Source organism: Temnothorax longispinosus, chromosome 12 (genome assembly GCF_030848805.1).
Source record: "Temnothorax longispinosus isolate EJ_2023e chromosome 12, Tlon_JGU_v1, whole genome shotgun sequence".
In the NCBI taxonomy this organism is placed as follows: domain Eukaryota; kingdom Metazoa; phylum Arthropoda; class Insecta; order Hymenoptera; family Formicidae; genus Temnothorax; species Temnothorax longispinosus.
In genome coordinates this window covers 11,426,836-11,446,637 of record NC_092369.1, presented here as the reverse complement: position 1 = coordinate 11,446,637, position 19,802 = coordinate 11,426,836, and the positions used below count along the sequence as shown (strand labels likewise).

The 19,802-nt window shown below is 30.7% G+C and overlaps 1 protein-coding gene across 1 annotated transcript; it reads right to left on the bottom strand.

Moving 5' to 3' along the window:
• Positions 1 to 1,312: 1,312 nt before the first annotated feature.
• On the bottom strand, positions 1,313 to 17,994 carry LOC139822732 (putative aminopeptidase-2). Its single transcript, XM_071794685.1, has 23 exons — positions 17,781 to 17,994; positions 16,844 to 17,375; positions 15,829 to 16,299; positions 15,344 to 15,542; positions 14,913 to 15,084; positions 14,739 to 14,820; positions 13,918 to 14,309; positions 13,205 to 13,482; positions 12,687 to 12,886; positions 12,103 to 12,408; positions 11,942 to 12,023; positions 11,167 to 11,385; positions 8,876 to 9,375; positions 7,008 to 7,457; positions 6,308 to 6,491; positions 5,823 to 5,979; positions 5,465 to 5,546; positions 4,463 to 4,842; positions 3,981 to 4,255; positions 3,677 to 3,867; positions 3,249 to 3,557; positions 3,097 to 3,166; positions 1,313 to 1,646 (listed from the first exon to the last, which is right to left on the bottom strand). The coding sequence occupies exons 2-23, from the start codon at positions 17,368 to 17,370 to the stop codon at positions 1,497 to 1,499; spliced, it is 5,676 nt and encodes a 1,891-aa protein (XP_071650786.1). The 5' UTR covers positions 17,371 to 17,375; positions 17,781 to 17,994; the 3' UTR covers positions 1,313 to 1,496.
• Positions 17,995 to 19,802: the final 1,808 nt, after the last annotated feature.

Here is a 19,802-nt window from a genome sequence, read left to right as displayed (position 1 = left end):
AGTTTTACACCAAAGTTTATTTAATATTAGGAAGATGTTAAGAAGCAGAAAAGTGCCCGGAATAAATCCGTCGGATTGTGAATATGTACCTGCCTAGGGACCTATCCTGGGTACCCTGATCTGCGACATCACGTACCTATACAGCACATGATATCATTCGAATGTTCTGTACTCGTACTGTAAATATACGTACCGTATATAACATACTTCAAACATTTCTATAACATCTCTAGTAGTATATTATTTCTCATAAATTCTCAGGACGTACTTGTAATATTTCACAGTAGTACTTATATTATTTTTTGTAAATTCTCAGGACGTACTTGTAATATCTCACAGTAGTACATTATTTTTCGTAAATTCTCGTATACTACTGAGAATATAGAGTGAGTCATTTTGATCGACGCAAGCAAATATCTCGAAAAAATATGAAAGATATGGAAAAATGTTTTGGACAAAAGTTGTATGGGAAATTATACATAAAAAAACCCTCCACTCGCCAATAATCTTGCTTTAATGCTCCGCGGTTGTCATGCTCACGCGGTTTCCGAACATTCAATGTAATCCGAGGTGACATCCGAAGGGGGTTTTTTTAGTGAGTGCAATTTCTATCCCCAGCTACCGGGCCTGTAGTACGGGTTGGACCGTTTTTTCCCTCTTACGAGAAAAAAACTAAAGACTCGACTAAGGATCTATAATATCTAAGCTCAAACCGTAAATAGCATTTATTTTAATTTGATTGTTTATCTGGTGTATTATCACGGTTTTATTTCTCTTATTATTAATATATTTTTATATCATGCTTTATATATATGATCCGGAAGAACTTTAATTGCCTTTGGGGGGGCTAATGTTGACACGAAAGGAATGGGACAAATTGGTAGGACATATTCGAACTCATGGCGTGTACAGCTTGTTCTACTTTTAGTTATTTGTCGTCACCCATATGTTTTGACGTCTGCTTGACGTCAAGATGACAGTCACCCTGTACAGGAATATAAAGGCACGATTAAAATTAAATTATATTGAATGAGAGCAAAATAAAGACAAAATATATTATGTACGGTACAACAGTTTCACAGATGAGTTAACGTTATAAAAATGAATTAAAAAAAAACGATAATATGGAGCTATATACGAGCCATCACTTGGTTACTTTATACATTAACCAAAAGATTGTATACGTCATATTATGATAATGTTTCTGTACCACAAGTCGCAATAAAACTTTAAGAATGAAAATCGAATGACGAAACATATTACCTTTTATTTTGTTAAATAATGCTTGATAATGTCTCAGGAAATTTTCAAAAACCTTTGAAAAGATTATATTTATGTTATAGATATACATAGATATTGGTATAAAATAATATCTTAACTTATTGTAAGTTGAAAAGAGAGATAAGGGACTCTTTCTGATAAGCTTAAAAACTAATATTAAAAATACACGTAGATACATATACATATCTATACTGTAATTATTTTCTTCTAATTGGTTATGCTTCTTCTATAGATTTATTTTCTTTTATTATAAATGATGAAAATTTGTTAAGTACATTCGCCAATTCCGATTTTTGGCGTTCCATTACACGTTGAATATTTTCAGGTACTTTTTCTTCGAATTTACTTTTCACGAAGTCGTTGATCTACATCACAAATTAATATTAATTTTATTATTATATATTTAATTATACACATCATAAAAAACTGATATAAAGTATTTGTCCATAAATCATTATTTTAACAATATCAGAAATTATAGATATGTTAAATATAATTTTTTTTTTCAGAAAAAGTTTAAGAGAATAACGTAATAAATGATAGGGTAAGTATTTACACCTACAACCCTCCCCCCCGTTCTTCAATGACTTTATCTTTCATAGATATTGTAAATGAGCAATGATATAAAGAGCATTATTCTGAGAACATCCTGATAGCACGGTTCATAAATTTTTAATAAAAAATTTAAATATTGTTAGAAAAATAAATTTGGTTTTCTGCTTTCTCCACCCTATGATCTTTCCTTTCTGGTCTAGGTTCCCTTACTCTAAAAGAAAATGACGAAAACTGAGCGTTTCCAGAGTGAGCGGGTTTTTTAAAATCTGAACGCTTTGTGACTTCTAGCACCTTGAAAAGGTACTACATATTGTAATCTTGAGAACGAGGCCTGAAATATAACTGAGAAATATAACAGTTTGTGTACTAAGAGAAGTAATTTGCTGATATGTGTGTGTGTATATATATATATATATATATATATATATACACACACACATATAGGCGGAGGAGAGGCTTCGCTCTCCTGCAATAACGATGGGTAGGAGTGATACTTGTTTCATGTGGAAAGTTGAAAATCCGAAACGTACAATGATAGATCTTGTTTCGCTCTGTAAGCAGAAGTGAAGGGGGGGGGGGGTGAAACTGGCTTCGCGTGGATGATTCTCTAGAACAGCAGTGTACTTTTCAAACAAAGCGAGATACACCCCACCCCTGCTTATAGGACGAAACGAGGTCTATGATTCTACGGTTCGGGTTTTCAACTTTCCACGCGAACCGAGGTCCACTCCTACCCATCTCTGCTTGCAGTGGAGGAGCGGTAGCCCCTCCCCCGTTTACATGTGTGCTGTCTATACACACATATCAGCAAATTACTTCCCTTAATACTGAAACTGTTATATTTCTTAAATTCTTTTGTTCATAATTTTTTAATAAACTACGAGCGACGGGATGGCTAAAACCTTCTGAAAGTTATTCAAGAAAATAACTTCTACAATATATGTGTAGGAAAAGGTCATTGAGGGGGGAGGGAGGGTCGTAAGGGTAAATATTTACCTATTAATGTACTAATAAATTAATATCAAACTTATAAAAAACATTAATAAATTGTGACTTTTTGTTTGTTGTAAGTATATACTAACAAACTTCAAAATTTTGATTTTTTTAACAAGCAAATGTATATATCGTGTTAATTATTTTATTATTATTCTAATAATGATAGCATAATATCAAAATTTAGTCTTTATAGTTGTTCACATGGCAAAATCAAAGTAAATAAATTTAATTATAAATAAATATGTGACATCTCAGATAATTTACCTTATCAAGTTGTTCACAAGAATGCACGCTATAGATAATACCAACTAATATTCTGTCATTATTGCGCATCCTATAAAAGAAATTAAGAAATTACAACTAGTAGGTAAAAGACACAATGCTCATAATTAGTCAAACATATTATTAGTTATTACCTTGTATAATTATATGTTATTTCATCTAAATTTCCTAACATATAATCCAATACTGCGTCGTTGTCTGAATGTTTCTGAATAATACTTGGAATAATGACATGGTAACCATTGTTTTGTATTATGATGTCATTCGAAGCACTTGTATTTATAAAATTAAACAAAATATCAGGATTTTCAGAACAAGCCAAGTATTCTAGTATATCATTGTCTTGTTTGATGAAATATATATCCATTAATTTGTTCCACGTAGACGCGTTGGCTTTCATTATACCATTACAATATATCCATTCTTTTAAGTCTGAGGGAATTCTATATATATGTACGATAAAAAAATTGTATAACTCTGTACATTATTATTATTAAATGTAATTTATCATCACTCTGCGCCACATATTACAACTCTATATATATGATTACAATAAAATTACCTATGTGTTTCGGGATTTGCAAGAAATTCATCTAATTTAACGGTGGCCATTCTCATGCACTCGGAGTGACCGAAATTACATGCCCATTTTAGAGTAGTGAATCTCTTCAGCTTTGTAAGATTATCTTCGGCCGGATCTTCTTCGTATCCTACGTTTTTAATAATTTCATCCAAAATACGCAGTACATATTGCTATGTGTAGAAATTATAAAAAGATTAATTTGATAATACTTCTACTGTGTCTATAATTAAATTTTAAATATATATATATATATGTTTTATTAATTAATTATAATTTTACTTACCTTGAAATAATTAGTTTCTGGAAATTTGTAAAATTCTACCGTAAAGTCTAATATATTAAACATAGGATATAACGCTATAAAATCTGTTTCTCGAGATAGGTAATTTGTGAGAGCCAGAAATATCTCAATGTCGAGTTGACGTGCCATCATAAGATGATAGGCGTCATCAATGATTTGGGCTCGATTAAGCACGTGTATTTTTGTATAATTGTCAGAATTGAGATAGTTTGCAATTTTTCGCCAATTTGAATCATCGTAATTAACGCGATAGTATCCTGTTGAAAAATTAATTAAAAATTAAATTACAGACCACATTATTAAATGTTTTCCAGATTTATTAGGAAACATGTTTAAATATTTCTTTCTCATGTTTAAACTGTATCGAAAAATCGCCGTCATATTACACATAGATTGTACAAAAAATGTTTTTTATATTAAATTAAATTGTTGCTAAATTATTGTTATACGTGAAACATATTTACCCATTTGTTGTACGTTGACTATGACCCAGTCATTTGGATCGATACCATCAATGCTTATATTTTTATCTTGTGGTCTTAGCCAATGAGTGGGCAGAGTAGAGGAGAAGTCGGAATTCGTTTGTGGAGTAGCAAAAGTCACAGGTATCCACCATTTATTGCTATCGATATTCTCATTTTCGCTCTTTGGAAAATGTTCTTGCGTTAGTATCATTTTACCGGTAACGTAATTTCGAGTCACGTGTACCACAGGATAATGACTTTGTTTTAACCAGATATCCATTACATCTTTCAATTTATAGGCATTGTGTGGAACATCTGATTCATCAAGGGCTACTTGCAAGGCGTTCCATAAGTCGTCGGAAGTCGCCGAACTAAATTGACTATGTAATGCAAAACAAACGTGAAAGATAATGCAGAATACATATATTTGAAGTTTATTAAATAATATAATTTTATTATTGAACCATTTTTCATTAGTTTAATTTCTTACAAATTACACAGAAAAGAAAAAAGTGTCAAATTAACACTGACGTACTTGTATATACGCAAGAATATATGGAGGGGTAAAAGCCATAGTGGTGTAAGTCAAATTTTTTAAAATATTGACTCGTGTGTATAGATGCATTTATGCACATGAGTCGATATTATAATAAAAAATTTGACTTACACCACTATGGCTTTTACCTCTCCATATAATTTTTTTAATAAGAATATCATCTTTCTATTTTAACTTTTTTTTTCTTGATTGAACCATATAAATGACTTCATTTAAGCAAGTTTTTTTTGTTTAACGCGATATAATTTTATATTATGATTATATATTCTTGCGTATATACATGTATATCAGTGCTAATTTGACACTTTTTTCTGTGCATAAAAAGTAAGAAAATTAAACTGTTAATGCTACTATAAATAAAGAATTAAACTTAGATTATTATTACATTAAATGCTTTATATACATTTATATTTCTATAATATAAATAAATATATTATAGAACTTACTGTTTGCGTAAATATTTAATAATACCGTTCCGAAATACCTCAGGGGTAAGAGTATGCTGTAACATGCGCAGTATAGCGGGTGCTGCGATAATTAACATTATAAAGCGTGTACTAGTAGTTAAGACAACGATACCATCCGCATAAGTTCGCAAATGTAACTGACATGAGAGTAAAAAAATTAATTTTTGCAATTTAAAAAATAAACATTTTTTTTACATTCTTGTGACAAACTTAATACATAAATAAATAGCAAATATTTATATAATTTTTTTTATCGTTACTCTTTCTTTTTTCTTACTTTGTGTTATATATACGTTTGAGAACTCTTGGGGATTCATTTACATTTATTTAATCTCACCCTTGCCGTAACTGGAATAAGAGAAGAGTGACTGAATTTCTTTACGATTGTTGACTTCGAATGTAATAGGTTTCATATGCTTAGCAATGTCATTATGGAGAGCTGATTGCTGAGTCTTGATAACAAAGACGTCCATTATTCGCCATTCTTTGAAAATCTAGAAGCATACAGAACTTTAGAAAGTTTCAATAAAATTAACTAAATATTAATAGAATATTATTACTACCAATATAAACAAGCAATTTAAAAAATCCATTTTTAATTCAATTAGAATAAAACAATAATTTTATGCCAAAAATGTATTGCTAATAATTACAGATAAAATATAAGTCATTTATTTATTTTTTTTCTGTTTTTATATTTTACAGTCAAATATAGAGAAAAAATCAATGTATTTTAATATATTATTTAATCTATCTGTCACATAAATATTATAATAATTTATTCAAATGCATAAGGACAATTGTAACAATATTTATATCAACCTCGTTGAGGACATATTCTTCGAAGAATGACGCTAAGCCTTCGTTTAGCCACACGTAAGACCACCAAAACGGACTGACTACATTACCAAACCATTGATGCGCCATTTCATGTGCTGCCGTCACCGCTACTGCTAGTTTACGATGCAACGTATCTTTCTTTTCATCGTATGCAAATTCATGTTCGCTAAAAATTATTTTATAACACAGTTATATATTGCTCCTTTTTGTAAAAGTGTACTATATAATTAATGTTTACATATTATAAATGTTTAAGGTAAATATGAGACTTTTTATGGTCTTGATAATTTGCCGTTTATAATTTGAGGATTTTTTTCCCTAATTTTTTTCAATCCTGAATATAACTCTATTACATTTTTATTATTTCTATGTTAGACATTTCATATCTTCTTCAAAATTGCTTAATAATTGTCTTAAATTCCGGTTTAAATTGATAGAAAACGTTTAAAACTATATTTTTAAAAATATAGTTTGAATATAAAAAGGGATAAGAGTTGATTTGAAAATTTCTGAGTCTATTTTCTGTTACAGAGTTTTTATAAAATACAATATTAAACACAAACATGCATGCATCAGTAATCTGGCAATATGTAAAATAGCAAAAAAAATTTGTTTTATGTAAAGGGAATACTACATGTGTAAGTCATTTTGTTAACATCTCTCTTAAATTACGTTGCGTTACATGTAAATAATGAGTCCCCAATTTTCCATGGCGCCAGCTGTAAGCTGCGGAACTGCTAAATGATCCATTTTCGGAACTTTATCGGTGCTGTTGGTATATTCCGTTAATATGTCTCTAGCCTTTTGAGCAACCTCCTGCGCAAATTTTGAGTGCGGAGCCAGTGCTGATCTGCACCACATGTTGAGCGTTCCATCCGCGTTAGGAACACGAACAAAATCGGACACTACGAATGCTACGAGATAGGTGGACATGACGGGGGTCGTGTCAAAGTGTGTCCACATCATATCATCTTCGTCGTTAGATTGATCCCGTATCGGCATATTTGACACAGCTGTGTAGTTTCGACGATGTTTTATGGAGATGTTGAAGGTGGCTTTTAATGCCGGCTCGTCCCAACATGGGAACGCTCGTCGCGCCCAAGTTGGCTCGAAATGCGTTGCGGCCAACCACCTATCACATTTCAATGTAACACGCTTTCGATAACGGATAAATTCATCAGATGTTAAAACAAGCGAAATGTTTGGAGAACGTGTAAATGCGGTTTATAAATCATATTTGAACTATATACATTCCTTGCAATCTGGCCGTGACAAGTGTCACTCGATACTTTCGAACGAAATTTGCGGGCGTTAAATGCATATTTTTCAGAAATTTGATAATCGGATTTTATTGGAATGATTGGAATAAATTCAATTTGACATAATAGAGTGTTTTTAAAAATTAATTTTTTGTTTACAACTTATAAAATTTATATTACATGGTTATATATATTTAGAAAAATATTTTAGATAACATTCTGTTCAAAAAATGCAAGGAAATATATAATTATAAATTTAAAAAAAGATTATAAAAAATGTTTAATTATATAAAAGAATAAAGCATTTTTAAAATATTATATTCATGCAATTATAAATCTGAGGTCTAATACATGCTTTATGTTAAAGCATGTTTTAAATCTTATGCGAATTTAAGATTTTGGTATCTTACGGTAATTGCAAAATTAACAAAAAGATTATAATAAGTGTTATTACGAATTACGAAGATAATACATAAAAAAAGTTTGCAAATTAGAAACTTATATACTTCATCATTTTTTGTAAATCTTTCTCTATGAATTAACAAAATTATTAGCATATAATAGATTGGTGTCTTTATAGAGAAAACTTTATTAGCGAGAAAAATGATGAGAAAGCAATGTGTAAGTTTCTAATTTGCACACTTTTATATTTTTATATAATCTTCACAGGAAATGGACAATAAACAAAGAAACTTAATTTGAATAACAATTTGACATTTTCTGGGAGAGAGAGAGAATTGGTAGAAGGTCAGCTCAGTAGCACACAGGTGGGATTTTACAATCAGGACAATGTCAAACCGATATTGGCTTTGGGAGTTCAAATGTTGTAAGAACATCGACCCGATATGTGCTTATGTTGTGCTTATGTTTTCCAATGTTGGAAAACCCCACCTAGGATGTTATAAAAAAAATATTTATAAAAAATGTAAAAGGAGGATGTGTGTAAAAGTCGTAGATTTTTGCCTTCAGCCGGTAAGTGAAATTTGCATGTTTTTTTAATAGTTTTAGGCTGCAGAATTACGTGATGCAATTAGTGTTCCATAAACACGAAGGGAACATATGTAAAAATTTGAAAGAATATAAACTGCACACACGCACACACGGACACACGCTCACACGCACGCACACATGGCCATTTTAAAGAAATGCGATTTTACGACGTATTAGAACATTTTGAACACATTGGCATCGAAAACTAAAAAAAAATTTATACGAAAACAAAGTTTCCTCTATGAGAAAGCAAAATTGATAACTTTGAAACTTTAATATATATAGTAATATATATACTCACACTTTATCTCCGTTCTCATTGATGTACGATGTTCTGAAGAAACCATGCAAATCGTTGTTTAGAGTACCGACGAATTGTATATTTAAACTATAAATTCCAAGCGGTAATTCATCGTCAAAGTGAAGTGTTAAGATTTCGGTTTCATCGTCATAATTATGCGCGGTCGGTGTGTAGGTGACATTATCACTGCTGATCAATGACGTCGCCGTTTCATTTATTGCCAATTCCAATGCGTGCAAACTTAAGTCTCGCGTTGCACGACGGATGTCGATGATGATATGGGATACACCATCGAAGATAAAATTATCCTCTTCAATATACGGTATCAATGCGATGTCGTAGTGCACCGGCACTACGTTGTCTGGTAAACGGTAATTGACTGTTGCGTTCAAGTCATTTTCTGAATCTCCGTCAACAGGGAGAGCCGTTACAGTGGTGAATATTAGGCCGACATTTACTAATACTTTCAGAAACTCCATACCAACCCTCATTTCAAATACCTGTATAAACCGTATTTCATAAGAAAAGGAAAAGACCAATTACATTGTATTCTAAATTTTTTTTGTTTATTTCCTATCTTCTATAATATTTTAATATAAATTGATTTTTAAGGAGAAGGTTTGTATAAATATCGTCGATATAAATTTTGTGCAGCTATCAACTTAGTTTCTAAATAAAGAATAGAATGCAAAGTTATTTTAATGTTTTTATATAAAAAATTTTAAATAAAGAAATGATTTTTAATCTATATATCTAAGATATTTTACGGTTTTTTAAATTTAATCCGATGGGTATTGACAAATACAATAAAATTCGTTTTTTTAGTTATATGTACTATATTACGGTATTAAATATATTGTTGAAAGTCTTGTGTTTAGAAACGCGAATGTAGGTGATGTTACGGTTATTTATATCAAGAATATACATTGACATTTTAATCTAAATTCGTAATAATTTTATCGAGGGCTTGGCGAAATGTCGACGAGATAATTCTCGCGTTGCAATCGGTTTCTCATTGTTGTCAGTGTATACGATTAATATTACCTTTCTGCCACTAATATATTGTGATATAATTGCCGAAATCAAGTCGCAAAACGTTGCGCGCGGCTAAAGTCTTACTACTCGATAGTAAAGCGCCTCTACTTATGAAGGGAAATGGCTCTGGTCTTCTATTTATAACCTCGTATTCGGCATGATAATCGGAAGTTCGACGGTCATCCATTGTTATTTCAAACGTGTCTAACAGCATGAATAATTTACACGATTGACCTATGTCTCATATTATGAAACGATGAGTTATGTCACACATTAAAAATTTTAAAATACACGGAATATAAATCAAAGTATAAAAATTAAACAATCTCTGTTTTATTACTCGTAGTTTAAAAAACCAAAGTTTTACACCAAAGTTTTAGTTTATTATTATGACCATTTTAAGGATGTTCAATCCGTGTAACGTTTTTTTATGAATATTGTTAATATTTACATAATAATAAAAATTATACATTTTGCACTGACGACGTGCATTTTGTTAATCCCTCCCAAACTATAGTAACACAAATTATTATATCTTTTATTAATTATACATTTTGCGACCAGGCAAATTACAATGTTGTAAAAGGCATGTTAGAGTAATCAATCAAACACATTGCAAAAAATCTTTTTATAATTTAACAATTAAAAATAATCTATCTGTAAACATCTCAACTCGATTGTCTTTCGGCTAAAATTTGACGAAAAATGTTTTTCTCTTTCTTTATTTCGGTCATAAATAATTATAAATTAAATAAGCTACAATATAAGTGGTATAAATAGCAATCAGTATATTTACAATCATACCACGTACACACAATTATATTTAACTATATTATACGTTTTAATAATTTTCCAGCATAATTATACGGTGTTAAGTTTTTGCAGTACAGGATGGTTCTGTATATTCGGTCTCTAATCTATAATTTGTTAAATATTATGATAACATGGTTATCAGCATTATCAAATGCCTCTTTGATATCTGATAAATTACAACAAATGCGCGTTCATATTATGCATTTCTTGTGACTTCAAATATGAGAAATTGGGAAAGTAATATATAATACCTCTGCAGGACCTTTCTGCAATCTCATCTTCTCACTTACAAAATCGAACGTGATAATGTCTCAACAATTGAATTATTGTTGAAAGAATCGGAAAAGTGTTATACATGACATCGATTTCATTGAGAAAATATGATCAAGTTTAACTCGATCAAATAAAGATATTACACACGCGACGATAAATTTGACTTTTCAATAGAATCGTGTGAGTAACAATGACGCAATCAGAAGCAACGACGCCAACGTAATGGAAGTGGCAGAGTCTGGCATGTTTTGGCATGCTTTACAATTTTCTTCTATCCAATCCTCAACTTCTTCCCGATAATTTTTTATCCAAGCAAGATTCTCTATCGCGACGGTTAATCCCTCAACTTTATCGATCACCTGCAGTTTTCCATGTACGAGTATCGACAACTAAAAATGCAAAAACGATTATTTAACAGTTTTTCCTAGGATTGTTAATATTAGTCATTGATGTTATTAAATTATTTCTACAATATGATATGTTGATGACAATCGACTATATTTTGGAGAAGCAATATTTCGCAAAATTGTGAAACGTCTAATCAATCCACTCTGAGATAAGATATCTGAGCGTGATCAAGGACGAGATAGAAATGAAATGTCTCATAGGTTCTAATTACTAAAATTGAGTTACACAAAAGATACGTTATCGCAACCTGATACGTATCCACATATGGCACGTAGCTATTTAAAAAAAAGTGTTTAAATTTGAGACAATGTAAAACTGAGGATATTAACTATCCAATGTTAATTTTCAATGGATAGATATTAATTAAATTATATTGCTGAAATTATTTTTAATAAAAATTAATTTATACTGCGTATATATGATATGTGCGATATAAATGTTAAATCTGAAGGAGTATGTCTTTCAATAAATGCTTAATTTTCTTATTTATTTTATAAAAGCATGATAGATCAAATTAGAGAGAAATTAATACGTTACCTCTGTAAATTGCTTAGCTGATACGATTCTGCTAGAAAGTTTATTAAGGAGGCTAATGAGCCGCGAGTTATCTTTCTTATCTCTGTAAAGAAATCGTTATATTATCAATTTATTCACGACGTATCGTGCGTTATCAAAGTAAGCAGTGAAAAACAACTTACGCCTTTTGGATATCTTCGATATAAGTATTGATGAATTCTATGAGGACGTCGAAAGATTCGGGGTTACCCGCACATACCGAATTCATCGCAGCGAAAACATCGACGACAGAATTCTCCTCAAGAGATGACTTGAGGAATCTATTGGCAATTTCTTTGGACTTGGCGCAACCAAGACCGGCCAGAACGTCCGCCTTCTCATCCTTGTCTTCGATGGTCTTGTACTTTTCTAGAGTCTTGTTCCATGTATCTACTTCTGCGTTTCGCAGTCCGGCGCAAAGAATTCCACTCCTCAGGTCCGGCACCAGGCTGAAAGCACGCAGTCGCAATTTTTATAGATTAGATACGCATGATGTTAACAAGACACGTATTCCGTTTTGTAATGCAGAGAATTTTTAACTTCACAGATTTTTTAAAAATGATTCCAGAAAATAAAACGTACATTGTATTTGCATCGTTGTTTTACAACATATATCTCATAAATTGTACGATAAATGGTCTAAGCAGAAATCTTATTGTTATTTGCAGCAGGTATATAATGTGATCGTAGTTGCGGTTTCACGAAACTGTAAATTTTTCGGACTTACATCTGTTTATTGTCCTTAGGCTTCTGTTCCAACCATTTTGCGAGCCTCTCATTAACGAACTTTTCGCAGTCCTCCAGTCCATATCTACAAGCCGTGTTTAATGCCAACACTTTGGCAAGTTTATCTACATGCGTACCATTTTCCGGATTTTCGTAGTTGGCTTCCTTTACAAAATTTGCTGTCTTACTAGCGACATATATCTGAAATTCAGTGATGCATTAGAATGGTTAGAACGACACTCGCAAACGTTTTTCCTTTTTTTTTTGCTATTAAAACATACACTGTTAAATATTAAAGGATGAAATTTAAAGCAATACCTTAAATTAAATAACATTTTGTTATTTTTAACTACCGTGTGTGTGTCGAAATTTATTATTTTAACACAAAACAGTATTAACTCTATTGGTTCACTTCAACTTATAGGAATTTTTAAAAATGACTCAAATTGAGTATAATTTGACACTACTTTAACAGCGTACATCTGCAATATCGCGTATATTTCTTCTTATTTAGCTTACCTGATATGCTGTGTAGTTCTTCCCGCCCAGTAATACGCTGTCCAAATAATTGAGTGCTCTGGCAGCGGCATACCATGGAATATAATCAATCTCGTTTGACAAATACGACGTAATATTCAATGCAGTCGTATACTTCAAGCGTCCTGCTCGCGCGAGATTTAATGCGTCGTCGATCAGTTGAGCGCGGTTAGTCGCGCTTATATTATTTTTGTAATCAGTTAATAAGTACTCCGATAAACGCACCCAGTTTTCGTCGTCATAATTTACACGATAATATCCTGTAAAATAATATTGTTTAGTATTCTTGAGTTCTACTCAATTTTTAATCATTGTCTTTGCGATAAATTTGCTTCTGTATACTTTATAATCATGATTATGAAACAAGCATAAGTCACTAATATAAATTAATTAATATGATAAAATAATTAAAATATAAATAAATCATATTATTTGTGTGTTTTACATTACTGTGTACAAGACATAATTTTGTTACATAAAAGATTTACGGAAGAGAATATTTTATGATAAAATACAAAAGTCTATTTCAAAAAGCAAGACATAAACTACTTTCATTATAGAAATAAGTCTTCAATGTGCTCTGTCACTTATAAAGAATTTACACGTAACGTTAGTATTAAAAAAATATCAAGTCGATTGATAGATGCACAAATATCGTCAACAATGAATAAAAGATAGCGATGATCACCACATACCTGTTTGATCCTTATTAAAAAGTATCCATTTTGTCTTGTTCAAGTTTTCGATTGACATAACTTTTTCGGTCAACCAGCGAGATTTTCTATCCGCGGGCAGCACTTCTTCCGGATCCTCTTCCGTTACAAAATTGATGGGTACATACCACTCAGTCTCATCTTCTTTCGGTGATTTCAATAAGAAAAATCGTTCCTGTGTTACATCAAATTGTTCTGATGTCGCATTCCATGTGACGGTGACAACAGGATATCCAGGTTTGTTTACCCAGTTGTCCATAACTTCTTTAAGTGAAACACCTTTCGGCAAATAATCTGCCAGTTTCTTCTTATCGGAATTTTGGATAGAGTTGAAGAGGTCATCAGAAGTAACGGCCTTGCTCTTGCTAGTCTTGCTAAAATCGAGAAGTTATGATTGTCTTATTATCTTATCGACTATATTTTTTTAAATGTTTCACACAACTGCAATTACTTCCAGTAATGGTCACAAGTAAAAATTAAAAAAAAATTAACTTTTAAAACTTATACATATATAGTTTTGTTATAAGTATAATGATAGTCAATCCTATTTGATAGTTTTTTTTTAAGTTATTAGTTACATTGATTTTAAGTGAATATTAATATTAATAAAATAGCTGATATAAAGATTTTGTGAGGCGTTTAAAAATGTCTCACAAAAGATAATAAGATTAAAGTGGTGAATTCGTGTGTTTATTAAGTATAATTATTGCATCGTTTAATGTTTATATAATATAAATGTTTAAGAAAACGTTTTCCTTATTTTCATAAATATAAATCTTTAAATATGATTATAATAAACTCACTGATCATTTAGGTATTTTTTAAGTCCTTCCTGGAAGACTTTTTCCGTCAAAAATCCGTTCATCATATTAAGAATAGAAGCGCCTGCAAAGATGAATAATATAAATTAGAGTAATGATTGTAGAGTAATGATGTCATTTTCATGCGTTATCATACAAAAGAAAGGATTAATGTACCTTTTTTGTAGGCAATGTCGTCAAACAAGCTTTTAATTTGGGCGGGAGTTTGTATACTGGTTTCATCAGGATTCAATGGACGAGTTTTACTAGTTGCATCAACAACGAACGAGGATGCTTGCAAATTTTTAATAACGAATTGTTCCATAAGACGCCAATCGTCATCCTCATCCTGCAATTTAGTTCGGCTGGTAATTTTAATTACGATAAGTGATATACCACAAGTTTTATCATGTAAATTCTTTAAGAATATCGGGATTCTATATACAATTTTAATGCAGTATGATTAATTACAATGTTAATTGTAAATCGTGTTCTTTACTAACTTAAATTTATACATAATAGCTGTTTCTTAATTCTTTAGTGCACAGAACACATTCTTATTATTATAACTTTCGAAATCAAAAATATTTGGTATTTTATGTACTTACCAATTTTGGAATAACTTTATCAGAAATATAATATTGGAAGAAGGTAGCGAATCCTTCGTTTAGCCAGATAGAATTCCACCATTTGCAAGTAACTAAATTACCGAACCATTGATGAGCGAACTCGTGAGCTATTACCGTCCCTATAGCCTGCTTGTCTGCCGTGGTTGTTTTATTCACTACGTAGAGAAGTCGAGGTTCTCTGAAAAATAAATAATATGTTATTTTTTGATGCACTAATAACATTGTCGCGTTTATAATAATTATTTTAATATTTGTGGCTTATATAAATTAAAATCAATACTTAAAGAAATATAATAGTCACGTTTGTTTTGCAGACGCATAAAGATTGTGCAAGGCAAAAGTTTTTACATTCCATATAAAATTGATTACTTGTAAGTAATTTTAATCAATAAAACTGTTTAAAATTGCAAGTATTTTGAGACAACTTATTCGTTCTTCGATCAACGATCTTTGACCGACATTACCTGTACGTCACAAGACCCCAATTTTCCATAGCACCAGCCGCAAAGTCTGGAATGGCAATTTGATCCATCTTTTGCATGCTTTGTCCTGTTTTTCCGTAATAATCGATGCCGGTGTAACTCTTCAGTTCCTCCAACGTTTGCAATCCATAATAAAATGCGAATTTTTTCGCGCTGTCCTCTACCGTAGGTTTCGCCAAAACGCCAAAAGTTTTGTCTTTGTCTTTGTTATCTAAAGTCTCGAAATCCGAGACTACAAAAGCTACGAGGTAAGTGGACATTATTGGCGTCGGATTGAAAACTGTGAATCCGTCTTTATTTATAGACTTTACAGGCATATTTGAAACTGCTTTGTAACCCTGAATTTGAGGGACTTTGATAGCAATATTAAAAGTTGCTTTTAATTCCGGTTCATCCCAGCATGGGAAGGCCTGTCTCGCGCCTACTGGTTCAAACTGAGTTGTTGCGAGCCACCTGTAACATATAAATAATTATAACATTTTGAACAATTTTCCATTTCTTGCATTTGGTTGTTAACAAATAGCATTGCTTGTTTTCAAAGAAATTATTTATCTTGATATTGATTTGTCAGTAAAAAATTCGATTCAACATTGTTTAAAAAATTCCACATTATCCACTTTGTCTAAAAAGAGAATTAATTATTCGATTCTTATAATAGAAAATTTCGAAGAAAGATTACAAAAAGAGCAAAACAATTCTTGTAATTAAAAAACTGGAAAATTTTCCGTATTACTTAAATTTATAATTAAGGTTAACTTTCTTTTTTAACAATCTTGATTCAATTATTTAAACTGTAATACAGAATAAGAAAGATTTTACATAATTTTAAGTTGATGATATCAAGCTTACATAATATACAATATAATATGTACAATATAAAAGTTTTAGTCTTAAGTTGTTTCTTAATTATTTAGTGCGCAACAAATTCTTATTATTATAAAAATAAATTTAACAATTTTTAGCGAAAATTAGAATAGAAATTTAATTGTTGTCTTACGTCTTTTTTCCGTCCTTATTCTGGTAAGAACTTCTGTAGAATCCACGTAAGTCGTCATTTAATATCCCAGTGTAATTCAAAGATAGTTTTGCATTTTTTTGTTTTTCAATTTCATCTTTAAAAGTTAGTATCACAAAGTCCTTTTGCGGCTTATAAGAAAATTCTGGTTTCGCTATTTTGATTACTTTTTCTTTGCTTTTCTCGTCGGTCTCTTCATATGTTAAAGTAGCATCTTCCTCAACGAATTCAAGTTCTTTGGCATGGAACGTTATGGTTTTTGTAGCATTTTTAATTTCGAGAGTGATTACAGACGTTCCATCGAAACTAAAATTTTGTTTTATGGTTGACTCGAAAATCGGCTCCAATGTGATCTTATAATTGATAGGTACGACATCGTCGACTGGTAATCTATAGTCGTCTGGAACTTCTTGAATGAGCTGAGGAGGTACGTCATCGAAAATAGGATCGCTTGCCCAGCAAGCTGCTATAACAAGTATCAATGGCAGGAAGGACTTCATCGTTAACATCGGACCTATGTAAGCGGAAAAATTTTGTGATAACATAGATCCAATCTGCTTCTAAGAGAGTACGTAATACAAGAAAGTAATATAATTGAGATACAATCGAATAATGATAAAATGCATCAGATATTTCCCCATAAATAATTTAAGAAAACATAATTTAATATTTATTTTTGTTTTGTTTAAAGAAAGAATTTGATAATAATAAAAGAAAAGTATAAATGCTAGAGGAAAGAAATTATATCAAATTTTATAAATTCTTTTTATATATTGAATGTTACTGTACAAAATATTATAAAGTTTCTCGATAAGGATATGCTTGCATCATAAACTTTTATTAACAAAAATATTATTTTTATTTAAAATAACTAATTGTTTCACAAGAGAGGTGCAATCGATGATGATTAATGACATACCTTAAAGCTAATTAAAGATGGAGAGCCGTGCGGGTCGATTCCTCGTCCCCGCAGAGGCGAGATTTGTTGAAAGACTGCCTGGTCAAAGTTTCGGGCCTTATAAGGCCGTGACGGTAGAACGTGTCGTCGTTAAAAAAATGTCGTTGCCACTTTTAATCTTATCGCCAGGCTCTCTTAGAGCAAAAGGTATTATACTTTTCGAGGTAAAAGAGTAAGTGGACCATCTCGAACGCGACTCGCGAAATTTCCGGGACAGTTTTAACGCCGACACCGCTGATAACGCCGATAACTAAAATACAATGTTATCCGACCAATCAATGGCAAGCCCGGTCAGAGATATCATGTCAGAGATCTAACTTTTTTATCATATCTTTCAGAACGTATCGAATGGTACTGCTTAAGCAATATGCTACATCGATTTGTAAAGAGATGATATTGTAACGCTACTATAAAAATTTTTACTTTTGTATTACGAATCACTTCTCTTTAAGCGAAGCTATTTACATGTTAATCTAAAAACATGTATATAAATTCTTTAATGTATATTTTTTATTTTTCTTTTTGATGTTTAAATGCAACAATTATTACGTATTAATTTTAAGGCAATATTATACCGAAGATAAGGCTAATTTTATTTTTAAAAAGTAATTCAATGTAAGATTATGATAAAAATTGCTGTATCATATTTCAAATGCACTCCTGCAATATCGATACAACAAGCAAATTATTTTTGGTTAATTAAAAATTGAAATGATTTGTAAGAGCCCTATTTGAATATGGCTTCAAAAAAATTGTAATTTTAACTTTTTGCCCGAAAAAAGGTATATGTATTCGTATACTTACCATATTTTCTTCACTTTCTGCGATCATTTTCCTGTTGCCAAAGTTAAAATATAAGTTCTAATTATAGTCGGTCAGTATTAGTCAAGGACAAAGTTTATTCTGTTGTAAAATTCTTTTCTTGTTCATTCAGCAATAATTTTTTAAGTAAAATTATACATTTATTATTAATTCAAATAATAAATACATACGTATACAAAATAATTTATTAATTAAATATTTAACAATAATATATAATATATTATAATATAATACTCCTCAGTTTTTGTACATAAAAATATATAACTTTATATAAAGTAAGATTTTATGTTAACCTTTTTTTTCTATTATCTCGCTATATTTACGCAGACAGAGATAAAAACTGATTGATCCATTTAGGATATCGTCTGCAAAGCATACAAGGGTTATAATATAGATACGTAAAAACCCGTTTAATTTTAACGTAATATGTTAGGTATGAAACTTTTTATAGCGTTAATAAAACATAAATGTAAATGTAAGAATAGAGTTATAGTAAGAAAACACACGCGGAAGTGTCTCTCTTTGATGATGAGCTTTGATGAGCTTCTAATATTATTTCCTAGATAAAAATAAGGGACACTTATTTTTTTTATACGCCCAATCGCATGTTTAGGGAGTAAAATACTTTTTTGAAATTAAATTTTTTTGGGGGGCAAATATCTCCGAAACTATAAATAAAATGTGTTTAATAAAAATTGAATGGTTTGAAGAATACTTTAAAACGATAACATAAGTACTTTTTTAAATTTAAAATTTTTTTAAATACCCTCACCACACTAAACATTTATTTTCGACATTTTGAAATTTTTTAACCACTAAATTAAAGATTATGTTTTTGCGAATTCAACTATATACATATAACAAAGTTATGTTAAAAAAAAAACCATGTTTCAGAATTAATTACAAAGCCCTCTCTGTACACGCGCTATCGTGACTATTATTCATACGCTCGATTCTTCACGCAACATGTTCTGTTCGCGTAAAATCTTCCCGTAATAGAAGATTAAAGAGATAAAAAATGGCAACAAGTACACGCGTCCCTGTTATCAATTAAATTTAATGTTTTAACATTTTATGCTTTTACACCCTAGTGAATAAATTCTTTCCTCTTTGTACAAAACATTTTATATAAAAAACTGTTGCTAACTTATAGTTGTCAGT

What these genes read in the sequence shown, in the direction of transcription:
- LOC139822732 (XM_071794685.1), bottom strand. Translation starts at nt 17,370, where the DNA reads ATGTTAACGATGAAGTCCTTCCTGCCATTGATACTTGTTATAGCAGCT. An exon ending in AATGAGAACGGAGATAAAGT is followed by an intron (nt 7,458 to 8,875) that starts GTGAGTATATAT and finishes GAAATGTGATAG; the next exon opens with GTGGTTGGCCGCAACGCATT. An exon ending in TTATTCCAGTTACGGCAAGG is followed by an intron (nt 5,547 to 5,822) that starts GTGAGATTAAAT and finishes TAATTATCGCAG; the next exon opens with CACCCGCTATACTGCGCATG.